The sequence below is a fragment of the Passer montanus genome, unplaced genomic scaffold (genome assembly GCF_014805655.1).
Source record: "Passer montanus isolate IOZ18808 unplaced genomic scaffold, ASM1480565v1 scaffold26, whole genome shotgun sequence".
Taxonomy (NCBI): domain Eukaryota; kingdom Metazoa; phylum Chordata; class Aves; order Passeriformes; family Passeridae; genus Passer; species Passer montanus.
The window spans coordinates 4390309-4415166 of NW_024367261.1; the positions used below are offsets into that span (position 1 = coordinate 4390309).

The 24858-nt window shown below is 41.2% G+C and overlaps 1 protein-coding gene across 6 annotated transcripts; it reads right to left on the reverse strand.

Annotated features, from left to right (window-relative positions):
- Window positions 1-9283: 9283 nt before the first annotated feature.
- RBM24 (RNA binding motif protein 24) lies at window positions 9284-19859 on the reverse strand. 6 transcript variants are annotated; one of them, XM_039712110.1, is made up of 6 exons: window positions 19381-19587; window positions 18986-19109; window positions 18669-18786; window positions 17842-17896; window positions 17357-17487; window positions 11262-11400 (listed from the first exon to the last, which is right to left on the reverse strand). In XM_039712110.1, the coding sequence occupies exons 1-5, from the start codon at window positions 19546-19548 to the stop codon at window positions 17398-17400; spliced, it is 555 nt and encodes a 184-aa protein (XP_039568044.1). In that variant the 5' UTR covers window positions 19549-19587; the 3' UTR covers window positions 11262-11400; window positions 17357-17397. The 6 variants fall into 6 exon arrangements, with proteins under 6 accessions (XP_039568039.1, XP_039568040.1, XP_039568038.1 ...); XM_039712109.1 differs by having other exon boundaries at window positions 11263-11400; window positions 17373-17487; XM_039712105.1 differs by lacking the exons at window positions 17357-17487; window positions 18669-18786 and adding an exon at window positions 12259-12310 and having other exon boundaries at window positions 9284-11400.
- Window positions 19860-24858: the final 4999 nt, after the last annotated feature.

Sequence of the window (24858 nt, forward strand, 5' to 3'; positions counted from 1 at the left end):
ACAATAGTGTTCATTTGTTTGTAGCCTCTTAGGCCAATATTTTAACTGCTATTTGTCTGTTTCCTCACCTGCCTTTTATTCTGAATGTGAAAGCCTCTTGGTGGAACATCATTTTCTGTGAAGGAAATGCACAGGTACCGGTTGATTTTAGTAGGCCCAAATGTCATTCTGGGTAGCAGCTGTAAGATTTAGATGGCTTTATATTAAAGAGGTCTAGCTGGAGGAGCTGGCAGGCTTGGCAGGCCTGGTGAGCTGCCTCTAGAATGTGGCAGGGTCTAAACCAAGTTTGTAGTAAGAACATGGTGACTTTGGAAAGTAAGCTTTAAAAACTGACAGATTTTCAAGGTTTAATGCTTTACACTTGCAAGTGTATTTTTGTATGTATTTTACCATATGTAGAATTTTCTGTTTGCTTTTATGTGATTACATATTTGAATCTAGTCGAGGTGTGTGCATCAGTGATGTAAAGACGTATGCCAATATCTGATACAATAGCATGTTCTTTACCTTTGTCTGCTGTTTTTCAGCTGTGAAAGCAAGAGACAGTATGTATGTACTTTTTCCCCATAGATCATAAGGAACAAAGAGCTTATGTGAGAAAAAGAATACAGGAGAAGATCTTAATAGATTCTGTCCCATCAAAAACTGAAATACAGCAACATGAAAAGAGCAAACATGCTGTCTAGCTTCTCTGAAGCTGTTTGCTAATGACCTCCAATGAACTAGAAAATGTTAGAGAGCACAGTGTCAGCTTGAAGCCTGAGAGAAGAAAAAATAGCAGACTGAGAATAGGATGCAAAGCATGTTAAAGAGAATGGAGATAGTTAATAATTATTTTACAACAACAAAGCCATAATTAGGCATCAAATTCTTGAGATCTTTCATGCTGCCTGAAGCACGCTGTTGTGTCCAGGAAGAGCAACAGCAGTTTTGAAGGGCATGAAAATAGACTCGTGGAGTAATAAAATAATAGAGCAAATTGAAAGGGGGAGAGAGTATAAAACTGCATATTAAAATATACTAGAATGAACCTTTTTTAAAGACATCTGAATTATTACCACATATTGCTGAAATATAATTCATTATGCAGCTTACACAAAAAAAAATTTAATTAAAGAAAATAATAATGTCAGGTCAAAGGATTACAATGCAATATGATAAAATACTAAATGAGACAGAAAGCACAGGAAGCACTTTCCTTTTCCAGTAATGGAAAGTTATGCTTGTCTGGCAAAGAGAAAAATACTTGGAGTGAGTAAAAAACATGTTCATAGTGCAAATTAATTGTTTTCAAAGAAAGCATTTAAATTAAGTTTTCAGTCACCTAAAAGCCTTTGATTGTGTCTTTTAAAATAAGATTTTTTTTAAGCCTTTGACATTATATACCTCAAACAGGAACAATTAACCAAAAGAATAAACTTGCAAGAAATTCTGTGTTATAGATGCAGTGTTTCATGTTTTATACTTATATAAATTATTCTCTTGGAATAAGAAATTTCATCTTCACTTTTTTATTTTCTTCACAATTAGCAGCAGACTAGGCAATTCATTATTCTACATTCTGGTGTAAATACAGATGGCTTTTGCTTAAAAAAACCAAGTAAATTGAGAAATAAGCGCAGGTGCAGGTATGTGAAAAGAAGTGAGATAGTGGATTTGAGAAATAATGGGGGAGGCACTAGGTCCAGCTAGGTTTTGTCAATGCATTGCTTGTGGTAGTTGAAGTCACTCAGCCTTCTGCACATCCTGCTTTCCAGCCTGTAGCTTAAGGTCTTTGTTAGCAGCTTCCACCACCTTGTGACTTAGGAGAGTCTCCCCTCAGGAAAGCTGCTCAGGGTCATGTATCTGTAGAATGTGAGAAAGGAGGATTCCAGTTGCTGAAGAAAAAAATGGTTTGGTCAATTATATTTTTATTAAAATGAGGCAGTCATGGAGAGACTGAATTTGCAGGACCTCCTGCAGCAAGAGCATGAACCTGTATATCCAGATAAGCTGCTGTGAGATCTACAAACTAGGGATGTGCTTAGGCAGCTCCATTTAAATGGATCACGCTACGTCCATTTCATAGTTGGCATGGCTTCCACAAATTCTGCCCTTTGAGTGAGTGATCTTACTCAAAACATCATTTCTCAAACAATCCCAAGATGAGGTGCTTTCTACCATTCCTCAAAAACGAGAACATGTGAAATTTTACCACTGATGAATTGCTTCAAACTCTGGGACAGAAACTGAGCATTGCTTAAATATTTCTTTTTCCCCTCCTCTCCTCTACACCAAGTCATTATCTGAAGAGAATCCTGCATCACAAACATGAACATGTTCCTGCCATTTCTTCTTTCCAGCACATCAAACTGAACAGCAGAATTGTTCTTCCACTAAACCCATACAGATGTTAAGAGTTGTTCCCATTCTATACATTTGAGAACTGATCAGTGCCTGGTAGAACACAAAGCTGCTTGAAGGGTTTGCATGCTGCTTGCTCTTCTCCACAACAAGGCCCTCATAAGTTGTTCTCTGGGGTAGCCAGCCAGACTTGTAAATACCAATAATCTTCTGAATACCAGGATAAGTAAGCAGTGCAGTCAAATAGTTCTTTTCTTGAGATCATGGCTGAATTAGGAATTAAAAGTCAGTATCATTACATCTTTTACCTGTGTGACTGATAGAACCTGAGACGTTGTAGGTAAACCTGCTTAGATTGAAGAACATTCCACCAAGAAACAATTTCTTTTCATGTTGGCATATTTATGATTTTGTCCTCAGAGGTCAGTAAATAGGCAATAACTACCCTTGTTCTCATCCAGTTTTTGATCTCCAGACAATCATACCATCTTCATAATCACATTAAACGCCACAATTGTGGCGTTGTTGAGAATCCGTTAGAATCTTTTTGTGTTTGCAATTACTTGTACTTTCACCACCACCAAGCAGACTAGTTTTTGCCCCTTTGGAGCAAAACTTTCTGGTCTCCTGCAGTTCTCTCAGGGCATATTCATGCATTCTGTTTTCAGTCTGGGCCCTGGCTGGATATTAAGCTCATTTGATTGTGCCTAAATCTTGCTATTCTGTTCTCTTTGCTGTGGCAGTCAGCATCCCAGCTGTCCTGCTGAAACAAGGGATCATTAATACAGCGCAGACACATTTCAAATAAACTGTATCTTAAATGCAATAGAGACAGTGCCTGCTTCTGCCTAATACTGCCATTCCCTGCATTTAGGAAAGCCAGATTCCTTGAGGCTCCTCCACACATTGTTTGTATCTCTGCCAACCTGTATTCTTAGAGAACTGCTGGCAAGCACCACTGCTGTTGTCGGGATCTGGCTAAGGCGCTCTGTATGTTTTTTTGCATTATATTGAAGACAAGACACAAGGTCTTCGAGGCTAGCTTCATTCTTGAAGTTCTAGTGGGCACCAAGACCTTCTTCCCCAGAAAGACACTACAGAGCTGCTTTCTTTGCCCTTTGACTGGCCTTTGCTAAGCTGAACTGATGCATCCAGGCAAAGAAAGCCTTTCAGCCGTGGTGTGCCCTTCTCAGGCACTCGCTCAGCTCACCCACTGCAGCCACGTCAGGGGCAGCTCCCCACTGACACCAGCCCTCTGTAGGCTGGTGGGCGCAATTCTGTTTTTCACACTCAGCTGCTGTTCTCAGAACTCTGTCTCAGATTCTGATTTCTTTTGGCAAGATCCCAGGTGTTGTTAGAGTAGACAGCCCTTCTTGATAAGGTCAGAGGAAAACCAGTTTCAAGACACAGTATTGTACATGGAACTGGTGACATTTAGAGAAGAATAAAGCCTGGAGATCTCTTCACTCTCACTTAGTATGAAAACCAGTATAAATGATGATGGCACTTAGGTTAGTGAAAGGATTCACTTTACAGAAAAGGAGAAAAGATTTTAGTTGATGAAGCAGTTCTCTAATGGAGAAAAAGCTAATACTGATGAAACTCAAGAAAGATTGATACATGAACTTACATACTGTGATGCCTAAGCCTTGGTTAATGAAGAACAGATTTTCTTTAAATAGTGCTCATAACATAAATTCATATGAAGGAATGCACACTACTCCATAACCATATATTGAAAAAGAAATTGTGAACATTCCTTATTCCACTAATGTGCTATTTACTATCTTCCAAGGCTAGAGCAAGAGCATACTGGACAAAGAGAGCAGCTCACTTTTAAGGTCCTTCATTGCTGTTGTGATGAAGAAATTACATTTTAATTGATAGTGTCTGTCACTTAAAAAAGCTTTGGCCATTATATGAAAAAAGCTTGTGTTTCAGCTTTGTTGTGCTTGGGTTGTTCTTCCCTGTGCTTACTTGTCTGCATAAAACAGTATGGTTAAACATGATGATCTTAAAATTCTTTACCTAACCAAAATGATTCTGTGATTCCTAAATTGTCCACCTACCCTCAGTAAAAACAAGGTTTTCCTCCAGACTTCCATTATTTTTATCCTCATTCAGAAATATTACTAGTGATCAAATTAGGAGATGAATTCCGGCAGTTTGACAAGTAGCCAGGGAATCCCAATTTTTGGCAGCATCGTAGTATCCACAGCCTTGAGCAAGTAATCAGCCTTCCCTTTGTAGCAGTGGTGTGTTTGTTGAAAGTGGTGTGTTTGGAATATGCAGTGGTGTGTTTGTTGAAAGCCTTTCAATTCTACTGGTTCTTGTCAGGAAAAAACAAAAACAATCTGCTCTTCTTACTTCTAAGTGCATAGATATTTTATTTTTAAGCAATTTATTATTTAAAAAATAGGGGGGGTTAATATAAAATGTTTTTTAAATTATCCAGTTTTACTGTTATAGGAAACAATTTTGTTTACTGCGGGGTTTTATACTTTAGTTTATTTTTGTCATTACTACAAATCCAAAAAACATCAACAACAACAAAAGTCCAAGTTTTTCACAGGGTGGCAAAATCCCTTACCTGATTGTTGGATAAAAATGTGTTCTATTCTTCAAGTGTGTTGTAAAGATTGATTCATGTCCTTGCAAGTGCAATGAAAAAACTCTCTAACAGCCTAATGACAGGTGATGGATTCACTGAGCTTTGCCTATGACCTGGCTCTGTCGGTGTTGGTATTTTGACATCTTTTCCTCAGGTTCAAATGGAGTCATCAAATTCAGAAGAAGATGAGCTTCACATAAAAAGAGCTATTTTGTAAGGACTTTTCCATATTTTGTAAATTTTGAGGTGTAAGACAATGGGGTTTTCTTATTTTACCTAGTTTAAGTCTTAAGAAGGAAGTGACTGGGCAGCTGCAAGAGCCCTTGCCCTGTAAAGGAATGAGGAACGAATCGCCCACAACAGCCACATGTAGAGAACAGAGAAGAAGCAGGAGGCACTGTGAAGTCTGGTCCAAAAATTGACATTAGGATGCTGAGCTGCAGATTATATGTATGTCAGAGACCTTTAACCAATTAATTTGGATAGCATCTTTTGACTTTCAGATGCTTGGTGATGAAACAGACTTTGGTGGATTCCTCCCTATTCCCAGACTGTTTAGGTCAAAAATTATGATAGTGTAAGCTAGCTGAAATTCATGACTTATCTCAGCAATATTGGCACATGGAACTGGGAAACATTCCAGAGCTAATTTTCTTTATGTTCAGAAAAGCTGATGTGTTCTATGTGATCACCTGAATGCAGTCATGGTTGTAGTTTTCTCCTTATTCTTTGACACTGTGTCAATCTTATTTTTTTCACATAATTTTACACTTCATTTTGGAAGGATAAAAGTATCTGCAAAAAAGCCCCAAAGCCCAATCATCAGTCATAGTAAGCATTTTGTAAATTCACACATAACTATGTTATTTTTAAACATATGCAGGCTCTTTAGAACTGAAACATAGGTTCAAAATAGAATGATTTTTCTCACAAGCATAGCTAGGGAATTGCTCAGTTTAAAATGGGTAAGCATCTGATGAACAAGACTAAGAGGTGCTTTGAGTTGCATAATTATTTTCATCCTAATATAGTCCTTCTATATGTTTGAAAAAACCAAGAAAAATTAGAATCAATGAAGTCTAGCAATGCCAAGTTATGTTCACTGGTTAATAGGAAAATAACTATACGAGGAAAAATCTGCAATTCTAGGAGTCAGGTCATCAATGTAACCTTTCAAGGTATGACACCTTTTTTGGTCTACACATTCCTTAGCAATTACTAGTTTCAGCTTCTCCCTCCCTCTGCAAGAAACTCAGCACTGGTCACTTTTCAGTATAGAAACTCTTTTGATGGTTTTGGAAACTCAACTGGAAATTTCATTGTGAGCAGTTTTTTGCATATATGCCATCTCTCAAGTAAAATGCTAACATTTTTTCTGAGTATTCACATATTTCATAATTATGTGCTGCTATTTCTCAGTTATTTTATTTTGGTCCTGGTAATGTGAACTGTTGGCATTTCATGTATGTGAGATGTTACTGAGGTGTATTTTATGTACAAAGGTCTGTTCAGCTACTCATTTATCAAAAGCAAGCATTAGTGTTCATATTATGTGCCCAAAGCTAAGTTTGCTAGTGGAGCTCACACCTTTACATTTTTGCTGACTGTATTTATTCTGTCAAGTTAGAGCCAGCATGCAATTGACCTTTATAAGCTGAGTCATAAACTTTTATTCTGTTCCCATTGTGGCTTACCACAAGATAGACCCCTCCAGGGCAGCAAGCATTCCCCTTCACACCCCTCCCTGGGGGTGTCTGTCACCTCCAGGCAGAGGCAGGGGAAGTCCCAAGGACATTGTCAGGGGTGTGCATCAGCAGGGAAAGGATGCTGTCTTCACTCTGTATCTAAGGGAAGGTTAGTGTGCCATCAGTGCTCAGCCTTTCTCTCAGAGGGACTTCTGATTTGATTCCTACTTGATACCATGTCTTCTAGGCAAACCCCTTGGAGCAAGACCAGGCTAAGGAAATAGAAGAACAGAGTAGAAAATGGCATTTGTCGTTTCCTGCTCACCTCCCTGCTGGGTGTTTATACGCTTCTTAGCAGAAAGAGCACTACAGTGTGCTCTGCAAGGTCGAAGATCTTAAGGTCAGATTGCAAAAGGCAGCTCAGCAACACTTCTCAGCAGCCAGGCTTGAAACACTTGTTAAGATCCATGACAGCATCAGGCCAGGATGTTAGTGAATGTTCCAGTTCTGGAGTTTCATAATTGTCCATGGTGAAATGAAGTCTGACCTCAAGACCAGGAAAAATCTTTTCTATCGCTTCAATTTCACTACTCCCTTCTTTTGCAGATGAAAAAGACTCTTTTTGTGGATGAAAGAGCAGCTCAAATTCTGCAGTCAAGCTTGTGCTTCTGCTGAAGTCACAGTAAGTGACAGCTGCAGTGATGAATTTCTGTATGAAGCTTGTATGAACATCCCCCCATTCCTCAAAGAACTGGCTAACACTGCCATGCATTTCACACAGCCTTCTTTCAGGTATCAGGTCCTTTTGGTCATTAGTGGCTTGGACTGACACTGAAATGTTAAGTAGTCCTCAAGATTACAAATCCATTATCAGCTGGATCTGAGCAGCTACGTCACTGCTTCCCAGTTCAATTACTATATGCAAAAAGGTGTCCTGACCTTTAGCTTTTTAGTAACTTTGCTTGTAGGAGATTACATGGAAATCTTTGCTTGTAGGAAGGGTTCAAGGACCAAAAAACTGCCAGGTGTGGAAGGAGATTGATTCAGGGACTTCTTGAGGAAGCTCAGTCCACATAAACCCATTAGACCTGATGGGTTGCACCCAAGGGTGTTGTCATTCTGAAGCTGCTTACTATCATCACTGAAAGATCATGGAGACAGGGGACATCTTCTGTGCCTGCAGAAAAGCAGTTCATGCACCCATCTTCAGAAAAAGGGCATGCAGGACAATCTAGAGAAATACTGAACAATCATGGAACAAGCCATCTTGGCAGAATTTCCAGGCACATGAAGGGGAATGTGGTGATTTGTAACAGCCAGCATGAGTTTACAAGGGTAAATTACACCAGACCAACTTAATTGTCTCTTGTGATGAGGTCACTTCATCTGTCAAAGGGGGGAAAGTAGACAATGTTGTCTACCTTGAGTTTAGCAAGGCTTTCCATGTAATCTCCCACAGAATCCTTGTATCCAATTTCAAATGGATAATTAGGCAAAAACCTAACTGAATCATTGGTCAAAAGGGCTTATGCTCTGTCTCCACTGGTTACAGTGGAGTTTCTTCGGCATCTGGCTGGTCTGATACTTCTATGAATAACTTGGAGGAAGAGATGGGATGCACTACAGTCAGGTCTGTGGACTGATGATACTTAATGTAAGGTGTACTTGACATGGCCTGCCATTCAGGGGCATCTATACTTGCGCATGGGATGCAGTACAGTCAGGTCTGTGGACTGATGTAAGGTGTACTTGACATGGCCTGCCATTGAGGGGCATCTATACTTGCCAGAGGACTAGGCCAACAGGAACATCATGAAGTTCAGTCAGGACAAATGGAGCACTCTACCTCAGGTGGACTAACCCCCATGGCTTGGTTAGCTGCTTTGCTGAAAAGGACATGGGAGGCTTGGGGCAGGCTGCACAGGAGTCAGTGGTAAACTCTGGCAGGAGTGAAAGTGCATCAGGCTGTATCAACAGGAGCACAGATGGCAGATCAAGGAGACTGATTATTCCGTTTTACTCAGCGCTCATTAGACCACAGCTGGTGTAGTGGGTCCAGTCTAGAGGCTCCCAGTACATGACAGCTGCTGGCAGACTTGAACGACTCCACTGAAGGGTCAGCATGAGAATTGTGAGGAAAGGGTGAGGAATTGGGGTTTGTTCAGCCTATGGAAGAGAACAGCAATTTTCCAGTTCCTAAGAAAAGATTACCAAGAAGATAGGGCTGGGCTTTCTGCCAAACAATGAGAGTAGGCCTGTAATGAGCAGGGGAGGTGCTGGTTAGATAGAAGGGAGAAAAAAAAAAGACACAACAGGAATAATTAGGTAGTGGAATAGATTACCCAGTGTTGTGCAGTCTCCACATGGGGATTTTTTAAGACCTGACTGGACAAAGACATAAGGGACCTCAGACCTTCCAAAGTCCCTTCCATTCTGAATTACTTCATGACAAACCTCAGAAGGGATCCTCTCCACCTCCTCAACAGAATCTCCTCCACGGAGTTCCCATCAATCTGTGTATTTGAAGTCAGTGTACATGCTGCTATTCACCCCACAGACCAGGAAAACTATATAAACGCTTGCCCTTCTAGTTTTAACTAAACAAGATATAAGACAATTTGGGCAAGAACAACACTAGACAGGATGAGACAATATTTTTTTATTATTTTAATACGAGTGAATAGATTAAGAGATCTGAAATGTTGTAAAGCAATATACATACTGAATAAATAATATGCACAGGAGAGTCATGTCTACATTGTAACACTGGCTAGTATTCAGAATACTTCAAATAAATCCAGTGACATTGGATAAAGTCCATAAAAATGCTATCCTGTCTTCCCTTGTATGAAATTGTTCAAGTATAAAAAAAGTCCAATACAGTGTAAAATATTAAATTCCATTTCAGTCAAGAATAAAAATTGCAAGTATTGTAGTTTCACAGGACAATGTAAAGCAGCATTTTCTAGCAAAGGGAAAAATAGTCAGTCTACATACAGATGAGTGAGAAAACGGCACTAATGTATTTGAGAGGTCTACATGAATAACTAGTAGAGGGAAAAAGAATGAACTAGCAATATTTTATGTAAAAACCTAAAAAAGTGTTAATTTAAGAGTACCCTCATACAGTGCACATACTGAATTTAAATAAATCCAAGTCAACATCCTTAGTTAATTAGGTTAATATTTAATATGCTACATCTAAGCCTACTAAATAATTTATACCATGAGATGAATACATAATTTTACAGTGTCACATCTAAAGTCGCTTTCTTTAGAGCGCAGCATAGTAAAACTTTCAAAATAAATATTTCTTTTTAAATAGCATAACAATTAAGGCACAGTATAAATCACATACCATTAACCCTTCAGGAACTGCAGTCTTGGTAACAAAAAGTTGTCTTGTGTACTGTATGTTTGCTAATAAATACTTTAAATATAATCCTGAAATAGATATTAAAATTGTACAAATGGTTTCAGAAAAGAAAATTCCCTTAAAACAGTTCTTAAAAGGTTTTAGTTCATTAGGCTTCTTCCTGCCTTTATTCACAAGTTACGAATAGATGCAATAAATAGAAAGAGAAGGCTGTTGTAGTAAAGGGCTGATCCTATTTTAGAATCAGAATAGCTGACACCAGCAGTTAAAGTTTCCCAAAAGTGAAACGGGATGGGGCGAGGGATTAGGATGTGACAAGCTCATCACATGAGCACGAGTGATGTGTTCTGTCCAGAACTGTCTGTGTTATTGATTGTCTCTACAGCTGTTGCACCCCTTACTTCCACATCACTTGCTCCATAGTTCCACTCATCCAGAGGACAGAGAAGAAAATAACTTTGGTGCCTGTCCGCCATCTTACTAGCCGGCCATCTTCCTTGGGTTGTTCGGTGCCCGTCAGTGAGACAGTGACAAGGTCCTGTCTCACAAAGACAACTTCTGAAAGCTAGAAAGGACAATCAGTGCTTTAAGCTCGTTTCCTCTTAAATGGATAAAGGTTACATATTGCTGACTCAAGTTTTTTCCCTGGTTCAAACTTCTCAGATACCATTTTCTTACTTATAAAAGGCAGTTTTGCTTCCCTGATACTGTAGAAAGTACATCTTTGCTTTTTTTTTTTTGGTTCTTTTTTGTTTGTTTGAAAATATGAAGTCCCATTGCTACTCCTGCCACTCTTTCATGACAGTACAGTATTTTTCCCCCCATTTTCTTCTGGCTTGATACTTGAAACTAGACATGCCGCACTACCCTTCCCCTCTAGCAACAAGATTTGGATGCATACTGTATGAAGACAGTGGAATAAAAATCTTTAGTTTCGCAACAGCATCGCTTTCCTTAAAGCTCCTTAGTTACTACGAATTGTCTCTGTTAACTACATATACTGGAAGGCCGAGAAGAGGAGGAGAGAGCTGGCCAGCTTCCTTCGGCAGTCCGTCTGCTATTGCATGCGGTCTGTCTGCAGCTGTTGGGGCTGGTACTGGCCGAAAGCCGCCGCGGCCGTGCCGGGCGCTGCTGCGGCGAGGGGCTGCTGCACGGCGTAGCCGTAGCCCCCGGCCGCCACGTAGCCGGCGGCGGCGGCGGGCGAGGCGGCGTACGGGTACTGCTCGTAGGCGGCCGCCGCCGCCGCCGCCGAGTACTGCGCGTACGCCGCTCCCGTGTAGTCGATGTAGGGCGTGGTGGAAGCAGCGGCTGCCGCGGGCTGCACGTGCGGAATTACCACTCCGGGCTGCACAAAAGCCTGTGGATAGACATAGTGAGCGGGTATCCTGTAGAAAGATGGGAGAGGGAGTTAGAGTCGGTAGGCGAGCCAGCGCCTAAGTGTCATATCCATACTCCGAACTAAAACAAACTCAATTTAGTTGTTGTTATGTGCATAGGGTTGCCACAATAACTTGACTCGATGGACCAATTATCAGTTCACTGGCCCAAGAGATGCATCGCTCCAAAGCACAGCATTGTAGCCGAGTTAAGTCAGGGTGCTCAGTGTTCCTTGAGGACAATAACTTTAATGTCATTCAAATCTTTAGAAGGACCAGCATTACTGTCATTAAGACAACTCTGAAGGACTATGCTCGATTAGCCCATTGAAAAATTGCAGTAGTTGTTTTTCAAATCACCTGTAAGTCATTTTTATTGCCCCTCTTCTCTCTTAACTATTTTACTCTTAGTAAAATTACTTCCTGCAATACTTTTATTATTAGTAACTGAGCAGTTTGACAGCATCACTATAATGAGTTCAACAACAGCCAATAAGGCAACAAAATGATTGAACTCTGACTTTATGTCAAGTCTTCCCAGGGAAGCGTGTTAAAGAGCGTATTGTGGCAACCCTACTTAAGTTGCTATGCAGACTCAGCACACATTAATTTCTCTGCAACCTCAGTCACCCTTATTAAAAATAAGGAAAAAACCAACACAGGCGACAAAGGAGTTTAAATAGAGTTCACAAGTGTGGTAAACACAGCAAGAATCACACTTTCCAAACGAACGATAGTGCAGCTCACTCTGTCACAAGAGGCCATTGAGGGGAAGCTACATAGATGCTATTAAAATCCATAACAGTGACTCCTAAGTACATGTGCATCACACTTTTATAAAAGTTCGTAAGGACACAAGAGTCAAACCTGTTTGATTATCAGGTCACTGATGTCCTGTTTTGTGCCAGCTTGTTTATTTCTATGCAAGACATACAGCATAGAGTTTTTTGGGAGGTGGGCATAAGATTAAGTCTAAATAGATCTGGTGCTTAACAAAAGCAAAAAAACCCACAAATTTACAGTTTAAGAAAGAACCATTCTGAATACATGAGTAAACACTTTCCCATCTTGTCCAGGTCGCATAATTTGCTTTCTTGGCTTGTTTACTTAGCCCTTTAGTTTTAAAAACTGGTAATATCCATGCCTTAGCACACAAGTGTACATACATGTTAATCTCATTGTTGGATTTTATAATATAATATGATTTAAAAAAATACTCTGTATAATTCTCATTTTACACTCATAACCCTGTCTTGCATCTGGATTTCCAAAGAGAAGTCCTTCATACATGTAACTCCTTCCCAGCCAGTGAATCTCTATAAATGCATGAAAAACTTCTTGTACAGATTCACTGCTATTACACACTGAACTTTCTTTACCTTTACAGACACCTCTAAAGACTGCACCAACCTTTGAACACACTTTAGGCACAGATGAAAACTGTAGTAGTAAGAAGTGTCCTCTGTTCTCCAAATTCAAGATTTCATGGAAAGGGTTTGTTGGGGGATTTTTTGTTTCATTTTTAAAATAGCTTTAAGGTGGTCAACAAGGAAACATTTGCAATCAGAGGGGACACTGTCAACTGGAATCATAGCAAAACGTAGTTTAAAAAAGTGATAGACTTTAAAACAGCTTAGTTTTCTTTTTCAGAAAAGAAGAGCTCAGTTGCTTGAATAGGAGTATTAGCAGAGAGAAATGTTCAGTTGCCATGTTTAAGACATGAACACCACAATCATAAAAACCCAACATGTAAATTAAATTCATTTCCTATTGTGGGAAGGGGAAAAATAAAAGAGTGACAAATAGGGAGGGATTGGGAAGGGAAAGAAAACAAAACAAAACCATAAGTTGGGTTTTTAACACTCACCTAATTTATGAAGTGATTAGCCAGAAGTGCATTTGAAGCATACTTAAGCTGGCTCTGTGCATTTAAATACACATCATTACCTGAGCTCTCCATATGGATGAGCATAAGCAAGCATTTTGTATTGGTCACCAACCAAGTACAATTCTAATAAACATTACACCATATTTCTTAAGCATTTAGGGAAGAAGTATAAAAACAAATCTGAAGTCACAGAGAGCCTCTTTTGCATCACAAAGAGTCCATTCAACACCACATCAAAGGAATCTTTGCATTCAACACTTATGGAAGAGAGTAATTCTAACAGAAGAGACAGTAAGATCAGGCTGCTTGTGTTGCCTGAACTGATGTTACTAGGATTTTCTGAAGACACTTGGACACTCGGCCATATCCTTGAAAAAGACAGAAAGATACATGTGCTTCCACTTAAGCTCTTGTGACTTGGTTTATTTAAGCCAAGAAACTAACAGGTGGTGAAGTTATGAAACATTATCTGTTTGCCACATCTTACCCTACAATAAACATAAACCCTGTGCAGGCTCCTCTCCACCGTGCCATTTAACACATGGTGATTGACAGCATAAGCTGCACTGGGGCTATTTTTGATCATCTGTCATGCTACAACTGTTTTCAGTCAAGTAAAATGGCTTTATATGGCCAAAGTAAATTTCTACCTACTGCACAGGCCAGGACACGAAGATCTCAGCCATTCAGAACCCAACTGCTTTTCATGCTCTGCCAGGTCAAAAGCTGAAAAAGCAATTCTCAGTTACCCTAGAAATCCTTACTATCCTTAATTTTAAATAAAAGCTGCTGCTTTACTTTTCAGAGTGTTAGTGTGAGAAATTGACAGGATTTAAACTCTCTTTCCTGGCAGTAGTTTTTATATTGGAACGTGTATTTACTGTTTTATGCTTTTGCAATAAAGGAAAATAGAAGCCATATTTAACTGTAGCAGTAACTGTAGCTTTGAGATACTCAAAATTCAATGACCTACATCCCTGCCACATGCCTTAAGACTTTCTTTGTTGTTATAACAAAAGATTTATGTTTAACTAAAGACCTCCAAAATAATCCTATAGGCAACAATAAAGTGAATGATAATTTCAAAGGAAAGAAGACTTTTGAGACTAATGTGGAGAGCTGTGGCATACAGAAATTCAGCAGGCGTAGTGCATCTTTAACTCTCAGCATTACATTCTCAAAAAATTAGATATTTAACTTTAAACAAAATGTTTTGCTTTGGCCCTTGCATGGCATTGTTTGCTTTTGTAAGCATAATTAAACAGTAGGTTTTCACCAATGAACAGCTCTCCTTTTAACAGAAATAGGTTGCATAAACATTAAACATACAAGACCCTTACTATGTTTCCTTTTATCTGATAACCACTAAGAGGACGTAACAGCAGGCTAACTTCTGACTGTTCCAGCTTCATTCCCTCTTTTCAGACTATCTGTAGTCTAGTATTATACAGGTCTTTTGATCAAAAACTCAAGAGGGGGCTTTTCCTTCTCTCTTAAGAAAGGCAGATTTGCCTAAATCTTGGAAGATATCAAGCAGGTCGTATCAGCTAACCATTTGATAATGGGCTTAATAACTTTGGATTTAACCCTGGTCTTACTGAAAACAGTGGGTATGTTTTCATTTTGATATAAGTACAGCTTTTAGACAGAAAATAAAAAAATCTCCACACCAGTTATGTCCTTCAGCAATACCTCTGAATAATCCTGATTTTTCCCACCAATATTAAAGTCAAAATTACATTAGCAAAATAAGAAAAGTTGTCCTGGGAAGCAAAGTCATCTTCCCCCTCCATAAATTAATGCTGAATTCAGAGATAGTATTTTAATAAACAATCCTGAAAACAAAGTTGTGTAAATAACCAATCCTCTGATCAAACAGCTTTCTATGAAACACACCGACAGTAAGACAGATGCTGAATGTAAAAAGCAGGAAGAAATATTATTCTGCAGCACTGAATAAAAAAATTCCCTGCATTTTAAGTGCATCATACGTTGAAGCTAATCTAGTTTCTGTCTTCCTCCACCACAACAGTGTTGTACTTATTAAGTCTGAATATTGAACTTCTGCATCTTCTCAGTAAAAGTAATGTAACATAATCAGATTATTTTAAATTTATTATTTGATAGATGTGAAACCTTATGTTGTGGATGTTCTATCTCTGAAAGTGTTCACAGCCAGGCTGGATGGAGCTCTGAGCAACATGGTCTAGGGAAAGGTGTCCTTGTCCATGGCAGGGGTTGGAACAACATGATCTGGAAGGTCCCTTCCAACCCAGGCCATTCTATGATTCTGTGATTATAAAACACAGCTGACCATACCAAAATATTGCAGCACCTCACTAACTTGCACTGTGAGGGAAAAAACCCAAAACTCAACCACAAAACCTCAAAGCTTTTGTGTATGGATTAGCTGAGTATTGGCACTGAATCACCACTACAGCCTGCTTCACGCAACATATTAGGGAAGTGTACTTCCAAAGTGCAACTGCACAGGAAGAAAAAAGGCTTTAGGGTGACCATGTATTTCAGTGCAAACCACACAGCAAAAGTGAACTCTTCAACAGAAAGATATTCAAATAAGCACTGAAACATCCCCTCTTACTGTCAATGAAGTGAATGAACATGTTCATTCATCCTAATGAATGCTGTTCTCCTTAATCTGAACTACATACTTTAGATAAAGGTACAGGTCACTGGAAATTCTGAGGAGGAAGACGGATTGGTAATCTCTGTTGTTTACAAATAGTAAAAGAACTGCAACAGCCAAAGATAGATGAAAAATTACCAATTTCATACATACATGACTCTGCGACCAACGTTCTTTCAGATTTATGTGCAATGCATTAGAAATCCAACCTTATGCAGCTTGCTGGAAGGATTTCCCTGACGTAAACATGGTTTATGTCATCTGTTGTTGGCTTTGGGTAAGGAAAGCAAGAAAGACTTCTACATTTGCAGAGTCCTTTAAGCAAGGGACTGCCACAGAACCTCCTTTTCTGTTGTGCTCAGCAAATACTCAGTCTCTCCACAGCTGATCCCTGCACAATTCAGTAGTTCCCTTTTCAACAAGTGTTTTAACAGCTCTGGAGAGGAGGTGTTCTGCCTCCTGTCTACCTTAGTGCAGGCATCATAAACTGATCACTGCATACACACTGTCATCTCACAGTTCAAAGAAGCAAGCAAAATACAGTAGAGGATAATCATAACAAGGTAAAAAAAAAGGCAAAAAGTTTTTGCAGCCTCTTCACTCTTGGAAGAATCAAGACGCTCTTTTAAAATTACATTGAGTTTCTAGGAAAAACTTTTTCCTGTGGTTTTCACGATAGGAACTGTTTCCTTCCATTCTGACAAATCAAATTACTGAGATGCTGTTGTTGCTTAATAACAGGATAAGTATGATAATCTAAAGCCATTCTAACCAAATAAACAAAATACATTTGTGACTCATTTTCCCTACTTTCTTGTTAGCTTATGCATTAATTAGCAAAATGCACTATTTCGCAATGAGTTTCTCAGTCACTGTGCATTAGTGAAGTGACACCATGGAAAGCTTAAAGCAGACTTCACCTCCTAATGAAATGCCTATAAAAAGCGAGAGTTAGTTCCACTTAGGAATAGTTTATACTCAAATTCAGGAGAAATGCACTACATATTAAAGACAGTTTGAAGAAAAAATTCCCTCAAATTAGAAAGCCCAAATGGACGCACATCGTTAATAAGGAGCTTCACACCCTTCCCAAGAACAAACCTCCCAAAAATTATGAACATGCAAGCAATATGTTGATTTACTTAAAAATCAAGAAGTCACACAATTCAGCACTCACTACAAAATATGGTTAAAAAAGTCACAGGCTACAGCTTGAAAGCAAGGAAAAAAAAGGCCCTTTGCTCCCCATGGCAAAGTCACTCCTTAACAACAAAACCAAAATTAAAAAAGATCCCCCCCCAAAAAACTTTCACTACAGCTCTTTCAATTAAATAAAAGCACACAGTTTAGCTATCAACACCACTTCATTACTGTAATAAATAAAAAAAAAAAAGCACACGGAGGTCTATTGACTATATGAAAAAACATACATGCATCGTTAATCACCATTTTAGCTTGTTTGTGTTTGAGTCTACTGGTTACAGAGTTTAATTCCAAACAGAACTATTCCACCTCTTATCATCATATCCTTCTGATCAGTTATCTTAACTGTAAACGATCCCTGTCAGATTAGAAAGAGATAAATAACATTGAGTCAAGCTGAAAAAAGAGAAATGGGGCACAGCAATCTTGCATCAAGTCATACCTCCTTGTTTTATCATAGGGTCATGTGGGACTGGACTGCTTAGTCGGAAGGGCCACGTCCCACACAACTTGACTCAGCTGCGGCATTTAGAACATGACCGACAAGGTGAGCGCATTTATGAGTATACATTTATAAATCTGAGAGCTTCGACATTGCTGGCCAGCTTTAAGGATGCTACTGAAAGAGGCCTTCAACGATCATACTTTTTCTTTCCTTTTTTTTTTAAAAAGATTTTTTTCCTCCCCTGTTTGAGGTCCCATTGAGACTTACCCGAAAGGCCTCTGTATGAGAGCTGGATGAAGCTGCTGGACACCAAAGGCAAAACCTACCAACAAAAACACATCACATTCTCTGTATGGGTGTTTTGTGGCCACTTATTTATGCTATATATACACACACATACAAAAAAACCCGCAGAGTAAGAGCCTTTACTAACAGCCTGCAGTAACAACAGGTGAAAGGCTGTAGAACCAAAAATTAGAAAGCAAAATATATCAGTCCATACACACACACACAGAACTTAAACCAGTAAAGTATACGCTTTCCTAGAGATGTTTAGGAAAATTACTTTTTCTAAACAAGTACAGGGGTTTAGTTCACATTTTACCTGGTGCTCCATTTGGATCCCTAACTTTAGCATCTGAATGACTGTATGATACTTTCCATTCATCAGTGTATTTCTGTAATTTCTACAGACTTAAAATTTAAGTCACTCCTACTCATCAGGACTTAGCACAGGGGGTCAAATCCCAACTTCATTTCTGTTCTCCAGACACCCTAGCATAAACCTTGTCTTTCCTTGGCAGGCACTTAATTACTCGCACAAGTGTTCGTCAAGCTAAACACAGGGGAATTCAGAATGACCTCCTTTAGAGCACAAATGTGCACACACTCCACGCTCCTCTCACTCTTGCTGCAAAGCAGCATAGCAGCATTCTGGGAAGTGGCTAGGACATCAGATGTGGTCTTAGGAAAAGCCACTTCATTTTCAAATCTGCATAATAGCTCCCATCTGCTTGAGAAGTTTGTATTAAGATATTGTTTGTGTTAATAAGACCGCACACATTGGAAGCGATTCACTCCTAGGCCAATCTTACCCTGCAACGATACTGTAAATGGTCAGCGCCACCACATTCCCAGCAGCAGGAATAACCAATGAAGTGTTTGAGCTGTGCAAGTCTTCCTGGGGAACTCCAGATATTTTATCTCTGATCGCTTTTGTTTTTTAAATAAGGCACATGTGCAAAATAGCCAGAAAATTACTACATGCTTCATTTAAAAATCAAAACCAAAGCACGCCCAACTGTGTGCGTGCTTCAGGAAGGTGGAGGGCAGCACTACCTTTTTTTGAAGTTTTAGTCTCTTCAGAAACCTGAGGTACGGAGAGAAAAGCCATTCAGGGCTGCTTCCTCACCTGGCTGCATTATCCGCGGCTTGGCACCCAGGTACGCCAGGTTCACGTTGGCTTTCCTGCCATCGATGATGGGGTTGGGGTCCTTACAAGCCCTTTCAGCAGCAGCTCTGTCAGCCATGGTGACCTTAAAGGGCGATGCCGCGCATTAGATCCCGTTCCGCGGGGAAGGAGAAGCCTCCCTCCCACAGCAGCGACCCGGCCGTACCCGCGGGCGGGCCGAGGGGCCCCCGGCCGGACCCCGGCCCGGCCCAAAAATTGAAAAAGAAAGAAGAGAGAAAAGCAAAAAGCCGGACGCCCCTGCCGGCCCCGCGCTCTCACAGCGGCCCCCGCGGAAGTTTCCCCGCATCCCCCCCACCGCAGCCGCCCCCCGCCCGGCCCCGCGCCCCGGCACTTACAAAGCCGTATCCCCGGGACTTGCCCGTCTGCCGGTCGGTGATGACCACCGCCTCCTCGATGTCCCCGAAGACCTCGAAGTACTTGCGCAGGCTGGAGTCGGTGGTGTGGTAGGGCAAGCCCCCGACGAAGATCTTGGTGTAAGTGGTGTCCTTCTGCGTCGTGTGCATCTTCAGCCCGGCCCTGCGCGCCGCGCCGCGCTCTGCACCCACGCGTGGCCGCCGGGGCGTGCGGGTCCTGGGCGGCGAGACCCGCTTCCAGACTCAGCCCCGCTCCTTTTTTCCTTTTAATTTTTTTCCTCTCTCCTCTCTTCCCCCGCCCCCCGTTTTCCCCCCGCCACCCAGCTACAATGCAATTCCCTTCTGCCTCTGCAGACCCAGCTTCCTCCTCCTTCAAGAGCGGAGCCTCGCAGCCTCGGGCGGTTTTGAGGTAGGTACCGGCAAAAGGAGGAGGGGAGGCCGGGCAGCAGCCAGCCTGGCGGCCGTAGTGCTGGAAACGAGCAGAAACAGCAGCTGGAAGAGGAGTGCAGGGCCTGGGCTCTAACAACCGAGTGGCCTTCCCCCTAAAAGCCACCGGGTCGGTCACTCTCGGTTCCTCCTCCTCCTCCTCCTGGCAGGGGCGGGGACGGCGGCGGGGCGGACCCCGCGCTCGGCCGCGGCGCGGCCGGGGCTGACACTCAGCTGTCGGCGGCAGCTGGGTGCCCCCCGAGCGGCGGCAGCCGGGCCTCGGGGCCGCCCGGCAAAGGGGCGGCCTCAGAGGTGCCCCTCGGGGACGCCCGGTGCCCTTCGAGGCAGGTTTGCTGCAAGCAGCGAGTGCCAGGAGACAGGGGCCGGTGGGGACAGCGGTGCCCGGGCGGCCAGAGAGCCCGCGGGGACAGCCGGCTCGTGGGTGCTGGCGGTCCTCAAATGCTTCGATCCCTCCCCGAAGGCTTGTGGTCAAACCTCTGCAGCCTTCACTTACTGCTCTCTCCGGGCTAGCAAGACTATGGTGCTGCAACACATCCATTTTTATTTTTGTGGTGGTGCTGGTGGTTGTGGTTCTTGCTGGTTGTTCGGTCCAAGATGAAAAAAATATGGTAAAGCTGTTTCCCTTGTTTTTCTCTTCTCTTGCTGCCTCTGCCCAATGCTGGGACTGGGAAGGATGAAGAGAAACATAAAGAAAGGAATGTCTGTGTGACATGAAGAGACAGAGGACTGTGGGAGTTGGGGGGAAGGGAGACTCTCAGGGAGACAGGAAGGATGGGAGGAAGGTTAAAGATTGGGGAAAACAGATGTGCATATGTGTATAGACTTCCAAACCATTCTCTTGCAGTCCCAAAGTCTTGATGAGTACTATGTGTCTCTTTTTCCTCTTTCACCTTCTTCTGTCTGCTAGGCTTTCCCCTATGAAGACTCTTACGCTTAGGAAAATGAGCAATGCATCATTTGCAGGACAGACTTTCACAAAGTTCTTCAGCCACTCTGGTACCAAACATTAACCATAATGAGAACATTTAGCCCTAAACTCAGGCCCTGTTTGCCCATATCTATCCTTAGTTCCATTTGATTTTTTTATCAGTAGTTTTCCTAGTTCTAATGGCCTATACCTATACCAATCCTAAGCCATGCTGTCAGTAACCCTACTTGACCCTTCAGACTCCACAGATTAAATTTGTTTTAACATGTTAAGGCTAACTCAAGTGAAATCTAGCAGCACCTGCACAATGAGACATAGATGTTGCTTTTCAAGTTAAATTATGACAAGCCCTTAATGTTCACCTGAATTCGGTTAGGTCAGCTAACTCTGTCCCCAAACGTCTTCCAGCTTGACTCTCCTGGTGGTCTGGAACATTGTGTTAAACCTGACACTCCAGCCACTTCTGTTCCGAGGGCTAATCGTAACTTTAAACTGTAGCCCAGTGACCTGAACTTAAATAGTAGCCCAACTAAGGGTGTCAGTGCTCAATGAAGCCCTGCAGCACACAGACCACTTAGTAGTGAATTTAACTTCTCAGACCCCTGTGGACCTAGTAGATGAACTTCTAAAAAGTTCATCTGAAACCAAATGTAGTCCACTCCATCATGTTTCCTTTACCTTGCTGTGCCCAGCACTCCTGAGTGTCTTGTGGTGTCTGCACAAAGGGTGAATTAGCCTGGCTTTCCAGTCATTGCACAAACTCCTGTATGGAGGCCAGAAAAGCAGCATTTGGCTGTCCCGGAAATACCTGCAGCCACATTTAGGAGTTCACCTTTTTCAGCCCAAGTGGAAGACTGATGACATTGACAGACCCAAATCCAAAATCTAGCTTTTTGGTCTAGCAGCAACAGCAGGTTGTCCATGATGCAGAAAAAATCCTGCGTTCTTTTTTCAGAAGAAAAGCCTAACTTTCCACACCTGTGTCTCAACAAAAGATGAACTTTTTGCATTTAGGTAGGGTTCATCAAGCAGCCCTTGTTCATACTGCTAATTCAAAATATCTCCAGTACAGTTTTCAACCTACTCTGACAGGCTAACACATCCTCTTCTGTAAAACCAGAAGTGTAGCTGGCCATTAACAGATCAACATATATCCTGTAAGCTATGCTACAACAGTCCTACTACTGTATTAGCACCCTCAATTTAAGATGGCAATCCCAGTAAAATTCAGGAATGAATACAATTCTCTAATCCATTCATTCCTATAACTGAACTGTATCACAAACACCATCACAGGAAAACAACCCCTACTATTGAAGTATAATTCCTCAAAACTCAGTTTTACCTTCTAGCATCAGACCTTCTTCTGCTTTGGTGGTCCTGACAGAATCTAGGGTATGATTTTCCAGCCTTAGGATTCCTAGGAATCCTTACCTAAATCCCAGAGAAGTGATACCTCATCATTTGCAACTTCCTCTAGTCCATTCAGTCCACTGTCAACACAAGCCTTTATTTTTGTGTGGCATAACCACAAAAAATGAACACAGGCCTCTAGTTCTTGGATGCATGATCTTATGATCTTGTGGCTGATATGATTCTACTAGCATCAGGCTATCTACTCCTTCAGCTGCCCTCAGAAATAAAAATATTTTCCAATAATATCTGAATCACCACTTTAGGTTTACCCAAAGAGAAAGGTGACCTCTATCATATGGAAATTAATTAAAGACCATTTGAACACTTTAGTGATCAGGAATATATTGTATGCTTCTCTCATATACCATATGTTAACTCCAGATTTTGGGCTAGTCTTAACCCAAAGGAGGTTACCATGTACAGCCTAGAAAGGCAATTCTTTCTGATTCACCCATTGTGAAAATGTTCTGGACTGATTGGGGCTTGTGTCTTTGTGGAGGGCAGGTTTCTCCAAAGCTTGAAGAGTGAGGCTTATCTACAGAACCTGTAGGTCCCACAGAAAACTGATGAATCTGGATGAATTCAGATGAGGATTAGCCTGAAGTTAGCTTGAGTTGATGGGACAGTGTTTACCTGGCCATGCTGGATGTCGGGCTAAGTTTGCAGTCAAGACTAATGGATTTTAAGATTTAAAAGCATGGATTGTACAGCATTTATTGTGCTTAAGGGAAGTCCGTGGACAACTTCACCAGTGTAATTTTCCCAGTTGCTTGAGATAATATGTATTTTGGTGTTTTGAGATGGATCAGCTAATGACTTATTGCTAGGGATCTGGTTGTGGCTTTGGGATGCAAGTGTAGCAGAAAGAAATGTGTTTCTATATGCTGCAAATTTTGCAGGAATGATGCTACTGGTGAAGTGTGGCAGTTTGGGTAAGAAGTGAGAACTTGTGGAAAAGGAGTGTCTAGGTGGAGCATTCCTGGGAGAGATGTGAGACTGAGGTTCCTAAACACATGGAAATTTGGAAATTAAACCAGGGTTACCCATGTTTTGGTAAGTACCACAAACAGTAGTTCACTGTAAAAGAGCAGGGTTGTTCCTGTAGGCAGCTATTTTGGCCTTTTCAGGATCTCAGTTTTAAATCAAAGTAGAACATAGGCACCCAGGTCCCGCTGCAGTCTTTTATATTGCTGGGAATCTCTCCTAGGTACGGAGGTATTGTTGCTGAAGGGTGTTGTAGCTGCCAATTACCTTCTATGTAATTTTAATGGTTTTAAAATATATATATATCCGAAGCTATAAATGAGAAAGCGATCTAGTGTTTCATTTGGAACCTAGTAACATGGCTTAATGGGAGGAAACCCCAAAAGCTATCAGTCACAATTAATTGGTTTTACTCAGAGATTTTTGTGTTTTTGCTGAGGAGGTAGGATAGAATAGACAGCTTTCCAGTTTACCAAATGTTACCACTCAGTGGTATCAGCGTAACTGTAATATCATGCTTTTTATTTATTTATGAACACCATATGCCTGTCATGTTGGAAACCAATGGATGTTGTGTGTTCATTCATTAGGTTTCTGGAAACAACAAAGACCAGTGATTATATTGCACACCAGTCATTCTTGCTAGTGCTTTATTTCAGTAAATAATAGTGGTCTTCAGAACATTCACTGCACCATCAATTAAATGCGGCTGGAATTTCTATATACATATATATCATATACATATACTTACATGCACATTTTATTTGCTAACACTATTATTAGAATACCTGGGGCCTAAACCACCATGATTTGTTATGCAGGGCTGAAAATAAAAGTAATCCTTTCTCTGTTAACCTAGTAAGACCATCAGTTCGGTCAGTGAGACATTTCTGCTGAAGTTCCATAATGCCATAGCTCCGTGAAAGCATTCGGCTGATAACATTAGGCACAGCTTTGTCTGCTAATCTTTGCACTTCCACCAACCACGTCCCATTACAGAGAAGAGCAGAATGTCTAACCTCTGCTCTGCTCAGTGTGTGCTACATGGGGGATGGTTTGACTTTGCCTAGGGAAGCATAAAGTACTCATGTACACTCATGTTCTTGAATTGTGAATTTCTGCTAGGTTTCCTAACTGGGGAAGCTTCCACCACCTCTCTCCTGATAGTGTCCCAGTTATAACAGATTTCATCATAGGATTCTTTTTTCCCCTGAAACCTGTATTCCAAAGTCCCTTTTGTTACAGTATTTGAGCTCTAAGTCACATGAACTTCAACTATGAAAACATCCTTATTCCCAATTAAATCACCAAATGTCAACCACCAGGTATAGTTTCTGATGGAAATATTTTTCCCTTCAAAGGGAAGTGGAAGAGGTGACACAGAATTTCAGTGATCCAGCAAACAAAATTCAAAGCTTGTAGAACTGTAGGTTTAAGATACATTGCCTATCTGTAGGAAAATAATAGGCATGTCAGGGGAAGCAGGGGTGAATGATGAGTGAAGCCAGAGGCTGAAGGCATCCATAAAAGTTACAATGCATGCCATGTTGGTAGGGGAACACGAGGAAAAGGTATGTTAGGAAAAAAACCCCAAGGGAAAGGGTTTATGAATACCAAGTCATGGGTGCAGTTCAGAAAGTAGAATGAGGCTGGTGCCTGGTGTGAGCTGAAGTTGTCCCAGGATG

What these genes read in the sequence shown, in the direction of transcription:
- RBM24 (XM_039712104.1), bottom strand. Translation starts at nt 19,548, where the DNA reads ATGCACACGACGCAGAAGGACACCACTTACACCAAGATCTTCGTCGGG. An exon ending in AGTCCCGGGGATACGGCTTT is followed by an intron (nt 19,110 to 19,380) that starts GTAAGTGCCGGG and finishes TCGCCCTTTAAG; the next exon opens with GTCACCATGGCTGACAGAGC. An exon ending in CTCATACAGAGGCCTTTCGG is followed by an intron (nt 11,401 to 17,841) that starts GTAAGTCTCAAT and finishes ATCTTTCTACAG; the next exon opens with GATACCCGCTCACTATGTCT.